The sequence below is a fragment of the Gaeumannomyces tritici genome (genome assembly GCF_000145635.1).
Source record: "Gaeumannomyces tritici R3-111a-1 unplaced genomic scaffold supercont2.91, whole genome shotgun sequence".
Classification (NCBI taxonomy): domain Eukaryota; kingdom Fungi; phylum Ascomycota; class Sordariomycetes; order Magnaporthales; family Magnaporthaceae; genus Gaeumannomyces; species Gaeumannomyces tritici.
The window spans coordinates 2,795-11,540 of record NW_008804635.1 but is presented as its reverse complement, the minus strand read 5'-3'; the positions used below and the strand labels follow the sequence as shown (position 1 = coordinate 11,540).

Genomic DNA, 8,746 nt, shown 5'->3' with positions numbered 1-8,746 from the left:
TTCTTTTTTTCTCGCTATCTTTTGTTTTGATCTTGTTGTGGTCGTTTTGCTATATTGATCGACTGACAAGAAACAAAAAACATCAACAAAAAGTCTTTTCTCCGCACGGCCCCAAGGACATCGTCGGCCAGGAGCTGAGCGGCGACTACTACGAAAAGGCGGCGCCCGTGATCGAGGTGCAGGTGGCCAGGGCCGGCTACAGGCTGGCCCGGTGGTTGGACCTCATGGTCGAGAGCCTGCACCACTCGGGCGATATTGGCGAGCTATAAGTGAACCCGCCCAGGGCCCTGGGATGGCAAATTCGTCCATGTGTTCTTTCTCACCGTGGCGGACATGGGAACGAACGGCGGGGGGCCGGTCAGACTACCTACCAGGAAGAGCAACTTTGCGCAAATACGTTTATTTCTTTTCCTCTTCTTTCCCCGATCGGGATTCCCTCCCCGGTACTTTTTCGCCTCATCCCCCTCCCAGCTCGCCTTTCCTTTCCCTGCCAACGGGGCCAGCTGCAACCTCCCAACTGGCTGGGAGGTGGGAACGAAACCTCCCAACTGACTAGGAGTGGGGAACGAGGTTCATGAGTCGAGCAGCCGGCCAGTGGGCGATTTCCGGGGGCGCGGATGATGCCTAAAACCGAGTCGGGGAACCGTTGGAGCATGGACGTTGATGGGGATGGCGGGATGGACGGGTGTGGCTTCTTTTTTCTCCAGCCCCGTGCTCACCTTCGTCCTCCATTTGGCGCAGCATTATTTGGCCACTTATGCAAACACATTGTCTCGACCCGGATCTCGTACGCTGGGCACGGTACTCGGACAGCCATGATCTCCCTGCCGCAAATCTTGTCTTTGATCATGATCACTGCCAATGTTGTCCTTCATTTGTGTTTTTTTGACCGCGGCACAGTGCAGTGTAGATCCGGCAGCATGACCGCGCCAGGTAATCCCGTTTACCACGCCATGCCGGTCCGGCTAGTCCAGCCACGCCAGCAAAACAAAACCTCCCCCGACGACACGACCCGAATCAAGGTACGAGCAAAAGACCTGACGGGATCACCAAAGGGGGAGGCGCCTGCGGTTGGGCGCCGTGCTGGCTTTGAATCACATCCAAGTTTGATGGCCGGGCCCGGAGGCTGCGGTGCTCGCCCGACAGATTTAGCCTGATACGCAGATCGGGCGGGTCGAGCATCAGATGGGCCCCCGGGAAGGCAAACCTCACCTCGGGCGGCAGGCGACGGCGGTGGGAAGCGCATCTGCCGTCCAACTACACTGACAATGGGTGGTTATCGTCGTACTGTGTAAACAGGCACAACCTACCAGGCATAACCTACCCAATGGCCTCCCATATCGAGACCCCGGCCGCGATTGCAAGCTCCGTGTGTAACCTGATGTGATTATAGTTTCTACCTATCTCTGCGCTCTGCAAACACTGCCTTGGCGGAAAAGTGGAAAACCCCCTCCCCTGGCCATGGCTGGTCTGGCCAAGCCGTTTCGCCGCCGTGGGAGGAAGGTTAACGAAGGGCCGAGAAGGGGTGGTGTTTGGCGGTTGGGGCAAGGAACGTTATTGAAAATGTAACCAACGCTCGTGTCAATATCGCTTTTCCATCCATCCCTTTGCAGAGAGCCGTGCGCCTTGCCCTCGTCGAGTCCGAGCGATCAAGCATGAAAAGAGAAGGAAGGCAATCCAAGTCCCCCTTGACGCTGGGCAAGACAAAATCCTTACACCGCATCCTATTCCGGGCGAGGGCAATATCGGCAACGGGAAAGCGACCACACTCAATCTGCGGGCAAACCCACACGGACACGGGATTTTCCATGCGCGCAAAAAAGCTCGAGCGAACCAGGGTTGGCAGGCACCTTGGGCTCAGCACCTTTTTTCTTTCTTTTTTTCTTTTTTTCTTTTCTCGCCTCCTCCTTAAGACCACGGCACGTGCACGGTTTCACATACTTTTTACACATTCCTCGAAGGAAGGGGAGACCCAGGCGGCCGACAGGGTGCCAAAATGCTAAAGCAAAAGTTAAAAAGCTTATCGCTATAGGGGCCCCATCGGCTGCGGGTCCGTAATGTGGGCGCTGGGCCAAAAGTCGTACGACTTTGCTCCCCGGGACTTGCCCTCTCTGCCCTCTCACCCCCCTTGCCGTGCCTTCCGGTCCGTGATGGCCAGGGTCTCGTTTCTTTTCGGTGTTTCTACTTTTCCTGGGCAGCAGGGCAGAGATTTTTGTCCACACGCCCATACCCCCCCCCCCCCCCCCCCTGGCCTCGCTTGCAAAGGCAGTTTTCTTTTTTCCTCCCTTTTTTTCTGGTAGGCGATGGAAAAGTTTGGATGGCACTTTGGAACCCCGCCCAGTTCGTCCAGTGTTTTCCTCGCCAAAGCCTAAAACAAAACGGCTTCGATTTTCGAGGCAACAGGCATTTCATATTTCTCCCACACGAGAGAGTCCTGGATGATTCCCCATCGTCCTGCCTTTACCAACCGGGCTAGTTGGCGGCACAACGCCGGCCCAACGTAGGTAGCGTAATGCGTGTGCGCGCGCGACTGCGCTTTCCCGGGGAGCGCCCTTGCGGCTCTGGGCCGTATCAGCCATGTTGCGACATGTGCTGATGGCTGATCGGCCAACGAACGAACCGGGCACCAAACCGTCTCGTAAGCCCGATGTCACTTATCGGCAACGGTGGCGTCCTGCCAAACGGTCCTTGGCATCTAGGTTAGCATCTGGGTTGGCATCTGGATTGGAATGTGTGTGTGGACTGGGAGTTGTTCCTTTTCTTCCCTTCTTGTTTTCTCCATCCCGACGTCCTGTTGTGGTGGTCTTGATGGATGGATGGATGGGCGGAGGAGGGCCCTGCAGTCAGGACGCACAATTCCTGTCAGCCTTAGCTTCGGCTACGGCCAGCATGATGCCTAGTTGCTGAGGCCGCAGCCGTAACGAGGCAGCCCACCTCGCTGTCGTCATTGTTAAGCACAACACTACAAGATGCACTCTGTGACTAACAGCTTTGCTCCCTGCGGTGCTGACTAGACGACGATCCCTTGTTTCGTGAAATAAAAGGAGTGGTCGGCACAAGTTGGCATTGTGGAGCTCGAGGAGGGGGAGGTTAGACTTTTCCCACTGCCTCTTGCACCGGTGGGGTGGGATGCAGGCTGGGGCTCATCTACCTGGGCATCGTCTCCATGTCTCAAGCTGGAGCCTCAAACACGACTTCCCAGCAGGAAGGATTGAGCGAGTTGCAAGGGGCGGGCAACCCTACCGAACACTATTTCGACACACACTTCACCAAAAGTAAACTTCACCAAAAAAAAAAGTCTGGTATCAGCCGCTCCGCTTGCGCGCGTGGCAACCAGCCCAGCCACGATGCGCGTTATCTTGCAGCAAGCGTCTTTTAATTATTTCGGAGAGATTCCATGTCGCGAAACCGTTTTTTGCTTGGGCTGGGAACCAGCACGGTCCAGCAGGGCGGAGCGGGCTGTGTGTTGTCAACGGAAATAACCAGTGGGCATTTGGAGATTCACCTAGGCGCTTGCGACCTCCCGCTGCCATCCTCCCGCAGCTGCATTTTCCAGAAAAGCCTCTCCCATGTAGCAGGTTGCCACGTGCTACCCCGATTTGCGCATTCCTATGGTCTGCGGCAACACAAGTAAACCATTGACCTAGTTTAGGCCTTTTTTGCGTAAAAGTCAATACGCGCGAGAGGACCAAATGGGTATTCTAGACGCAGTCCCATTTCCAGACATCACCTATCATGAACACACCCGCCCCAGCGCGCGGGGGTTGCAATCGCTAACAATAAGCTCATCCAGCCGGTGCCTGTTCTGGCCCACCAGGCAAGCGTTGTGGTGGCAATGGCTAAAGCGTAGGGTCGCCGCCAGAACGGATGGCCGGCGCCGCGTATTTGATACGAGATTAAATGTTTAAATCTCGCGCTCGCGGCAGGGGGCCGGGGTCTTGCGTGTCGACTGCCAGGACCAGGGACCGTTGCGGAATTTGAAATGCTGCCAATGCTCGGCTGGTACCTAGCCAACTGATCCGCGAAACAACCTTTTTCCATCCATCTGAACCTGATGGCTCCCGCCCAAGTACCGGTTCTCGCGCCCTGGCGAGCGCCTGGATGGAGCACGCCGGCGCCTGTGCTTGGGTGGGAACGTCATCAAGAACAAACCGCGGCGACCAGGCCAGAACCTCCTGCTCTTGACGGCGGAGACGTCGCGCCTATATTGCAAGTTTTGTCTGTACGACAACAGCCAAGCCATGCAAGCCTCCCGCGCTGGCTGATCTGCCCTGCCACAGCAATCATGAGGGCGCATCACTTGTCAATCGTGAGAGCCCGTTTCTGGGCCGCCGTGCCTCTTGTCCAGTTTCGGGTGCCCAGTTGATTGCCTTGATTCCTACGACCTGCGCAAGGGGCCGAGGGGCGAAGCCCTCTGTTCGGTGCGTGGAAACGCGAGCCTGGTCGCATCAAGAGGATTGAGGGTAGATAAGGCTTGGACGCGACTTTAATTTTGGCGCGGGCGCGTGCTGGCAATAGAAACCCACCGTCTATTCGCTGTCGATGGCTGCTTTTCCATGTTACAGGGCCTGCGTGGGCCTTTGTCCCACCCCCCCCCCCAAACTGGGAGCGCGCGCGAACAGCTCCAGCACGGGCGCCGCGCTTAAACCCGTCTCGTTGTGCTTCATCAGCGGCCGGGATGATGGGGTTCGAAACATGGTCGCTTGGAGGCCCGCACTGCCATTGGCTAACAATTAGGGTGGTGGGGCAGTTACAGGGCACCGAACAGGGGCTCGAGCAAGGGTTCGGTCAAAATCTCTGACGTGGGAAGCCGCATCAACGACAGAGAAGAAAAAGACAAAAAGAAGAAGGAAAGCGGCCTGAGGCAGCTAACCAGAGAAGCAGCAACCCAACCAGCCCGCTACTGCACCCTACTGCACCCTACTGCACCCTTCCCGACTGGAGCCCACCCACAGCAGCTGGGATAGCGGGAGCAACATCAGACCCCTTCGCTCCCCCACAACGGATTCCAAAGGGCAAGCGAGCAGTACCATTGAGGGAACAACCTGAAAGTTGGACCGCTGGGGAAGCTCGGGTATCTCGGGCTGGGCTTGTAACGGCAACAACGGCACCAAACCGTGGTAGCGGCTGTAGCCACGCACAGCATACAGTATGCACCGCGGCCAGCAGCACCACCAGGAGCACCAGAGCTGGTCCAGGCCACTCTGCTTGCTGATCGGCAGGCACACAACCGTTTGGGACGCCTGGAGCTGGAACGCCATGTGCTGGATTCCCGCGTCTGCTTTGCCCCGAGCAGCTCGCAAAATGCCCATCGGAAGCCAGCCCTCAGTCAGCGCGATGCCAATCCCCGGGTTTGACACTTGGGTTTCCTCTCACGCACCCCCAGAGGCCACCTCGCACGCCCCCCCACTCCCACGCAGCCCGTATGCCCACCCCTCCCTCACTAGCGGCACCACCCATCCGGCGCTCGGTCTAAGTTGGCTCCCATCGTCATCCCTCTCCCTCCCCTTGGTGCCGCATGTTTTGGGATCGTGGGGACCCACGACGCAGCTGCGTCTCCGAGCTGGAAATCCGTCCGGTGTTTGAGCACCGCTCACCCCCTCCCCTGCCGGCCAAGGGCCCCCCCATGGCGAGGACAGACCCAATGGCTCCCACTTGGGTTGATGCAAGCAGTCCCGGTCGCCGAAAGCTTGGCGAAATGGGGGTGGCTCGAAACGCCCCGTCGCGATATAAAGAACTTTGTCTTGGCCTCTCCATAGCTATTTGACCCGTCCGTCCCTACTTTGCTGGCCTTGTCCTATTTCTTCTCGTTCTCACCATTCTTTTCCACTCCCCTTTACTTCTTCCTCGTTGGCCGGTCCGGTTTGACGTTTTCCATTCATTCATTCCTTATTGGGACGATCAAAGATACCCCTTTACTCCAACCCATTACTAGTATTAAACACAGCTTGCTGTGAACGCTCCTTTTTACACGGTCTGGCACCAGCTTCAACTTTGTGGTTTTTTTCTTCTTCTTGAAAGTTGTCCCAATCCCCGTCCTACTCACCCGACCTCGACAATCGCCGTAAACCCGAAAGTCTACGATTAATACAGAGCCGAGTTCACACCCATCACCAAGATGTTGATGAAGTCCGCGCTGATGGGCCTTGTTGGCCTGGCTGTCATGACCGAGGCTAGCGTCGTGCCGTTCATGCCACCCTCTGGGGCGCTGATGGCCAGGCAGAACCGGGGCGGTGGAAACAACAACAACAACAACAATGGAGGCAACAACAACAACAACAACGGCGGAAACAACAACAACGGTGGTGGCCAGGGCGCCAACTGCTTGAACCAAAATGCCATCCAAGCTGCTAGCGCTGCGACGGGTCAGAACGGTCAGGTTGAGGAGGGCCAGGTCGAGTCTGCCACGTAAGTGGACCCTTGATATGTGTCCTAGCCAAGGAGAGAGCAGGGAATGCTAACAATCATGTTCAGGGACGCCAACAACTTCATCAACTTCTGCTCTGGCAAGACCATCACCAACGGCGAGCAGAACCGGGCCGGCTCCTGCAACGGTATCCGTAAGTTTTGATACCTCCCTCGATCACACCTGCCGAGGGCGAGTACGACTAACACGCCGCACAGCCATGGGCGAGGTCCCCGCTGTCGGACGCATGGTGTCAACCGTCATCCTTAACCCCAAGAATGGTGACACCCTGCCGGCCAACCAGAACTTCAACATCCAGGTTCGGATTGCCAACATGCAGCTGGGTTCCTTCACCAACGCCCAGGCCACCTACTACTCTGCTCCCCAGGCGCTGCAGAACGGACAGATCGTCGGCCACACCCACGTGACGGTCCAGGATCTCGGTGGCAACCTCAACCCCACGCAGCCGCTCAACGCCCAGCAGTTCGTCTTCTTCAAGGGCATCAACGACAACGGCAACGGCCAGGGAACTCTCGAGACCCCTGTTACCGGCGGCCTCCCCAACGGCAACTACCGCCTCTGCACCATGGCTGGTGCGTCCAACCACCAGCCCGTTCTGATGCCCGTCGCCCAGCGCGGTGCCCAGGATGACTGCATCCGCTTCACTGTGGGCGGCGGTGGTGGTAACAACAACAACAACAACGGCCAGAACAATAACAACGGCCAGAACAACAACGGTCAGAACAACAACAACGGTCAGAACAACAACGGTGCGCAGAACAACAACAACGGTCAGAACAACGGAGGCAGACGCAACAACGGCCGCGCCGCCCAATCAGGCGGCGCCAACGCCCAGGCCATTGGTGGTGCTGCTCCCGCCATCGGGAACAGCGGTGACGCAGCCCGGCCTTTCAGCGTCAACGGCGCCACCTTCACGGACCGCGCCGAGGCCCAGAAGCGCGCCTGTGCCATCCAGACCAACAACTGCAACGACGCCGTCAACAGGGGCCAGGCTCAGGGCTCAACCCTGCAAGACTGCAGCAACCAGGAGATCGCCTGCAACACCAGCGGTTAACTCACTCGCCTCTTGCCTTCCTGATGCCTCTCCTTTCTTACCACCGCCAGACGTCGAGTCGTGGTTTTCATGTTGCCCTCCACCCCGCAACCGGAGCTCCGCAGCCCGTCACACCCCTCTTCTATTCTCGCCGAAAAGGGGGTGGGCCAGTGAACGAGGCAAGCGACGATTGGACAAGAAGGAAACTTGTCCTGGCAACTTGGAAGAAATGTTGGCTTCGGACTTCATTCCGGGGGCGGCCGAATACCCTCTTTTGACACCTTTTGTCAGGAGTGCCGTCCCCGGCCTACAATCCACCTCCCCGGGAAAAGCTCCTTGACGCCAGTGTCTATTTTTCTCTTTTCTGCTTATCCTTGCCCCTGTGCATTCGCTTTGTAAAGCCGGCGTTCAGACCTGTCAGCATTCCTTCCATGATTGTTTCCGACCTTTCTTTCTTCTTCCATCACCCGGTGTGGGGTGTCAGGACTTTTCCCTCTTCGGTTGGGTGCTTGTGTGTGTTTGCGCGTCTGCTTTGTCAACCTCCTTCTGCCGCAAAACCAAGAGAGAAAAAATCACAACCACTTCTATATACCATGTCCCCATCCTATCATTGTGGCTGTTGTTTCGTTTTTTTTATTGACTGCTTAATGGGCAAGTTTAAACTTGTTGTGATCACTCGCTATCTATCGTTGGAAGGAAATCGCTTTTTTTTTTTCTTTTTCTGTTGCTCAAGGCGAGGAGGTGGAGGGCGCAGCATGGAAACAGTCTGGCGGTACCACCTGTTCCTTTTCCTAGTTGTATTATGTGGTGTGATTACCTATCCAGTAGACGAAAAGGACGGACCAAAGAAATACCATTTTTATTTTTTTTCCATCCAGGCTACTTTCGCCTTGGCCACACACAGCACCTCCCAGCATCGACATCTTCGCCCGCTACTGTCGCCAAGGTGGGTGGTGTACTAACTGGCCCCTCTTGCGTCCAGCTCGCAGTTTGAACTGCCGCTCAGGGGAGAATTTGCATCCTTGACTCAAGGTGTACCTAATAGCTGCTGACCTAGCAGCCCGACACAATGCGCGCGCGCATGCCGATTTTTTTTCTCAGCTGGAGGGGTGCAGCTACGCCGGCGATGGCTCCCGTAGAAGGGCGGGAGTGCAACCACCCTCGGCCTCGTGCTTAAGCCAAAACCTGTCAAGCGGCCGGGCCGCTGGACCAATGCCCACCATGTCTCAGGTACTCAACCCCCTTCTTGGCTTTTTTTCTTTTCTTTTTCTCTTTTCTCGCTTCTC

The 8,746-nt window shown here is 56.8% G+C and overlaps 3 protein-coding genes across 3 annotated transcripts; all 3 read left to right on the top strand.

Annotated features, from left to right (window-relative positions):
* Window positions 1-70: 70 nt before the first annotated feature.
* GGTG_13972 (hypothetical protein) lies at window positions 71-889 on the top strand (the record flags this gene model as incomplete). The annotated part of the gene is made up of 1 exon (XM_009231897.1): window positions 71-889. A coding segment is annotated over one exon (486 nt), but the record flags the coding sequence as incomplete, so codon positions are not given.
* A 4,262-nt stretch (window positions 890-5,151) lies between these two features.
* On the top strand, window positions 5,152-5,586 carry GGTG_13971 (hypothetical protein; the record flags this gene model as incomplete). Its single annotated transcript, XM_009231896.1, has 1 exon — window positions 5,152-5,586. One exon carries the CDS (start codon window positions 5,152-5,154, stop codon window positions 5,584-5,586), a length of 435 nt encoding a protein of 144 aa, XP_009230160.1.
* A 532-nt stretch (window positions 5,587-6,118) lies between these two features.
* Window positions 6,119-8,314, top strand: GGTG_13970 (hypothetical protein; the record flags this gene model as incomplete). The annotated part of the gene is made up of 3 exons (XM_009231895.1): window positions 6,119-6,408; window positions 6,475-6,560; window positions 6,625-8,314. The coding sequence occupies 3 exons, from the start codon at window positions 6,119-6,121 to the stop codon at window positions 7,479-7,481; spliced, it is 1,233 nt and encodes a 410-aa protein (XP_009230159.1). The 3' UTR covers window positions 7,482-8,314.
* Window positions 8,315-8,746: the final 432 nt, after the last annotated feature.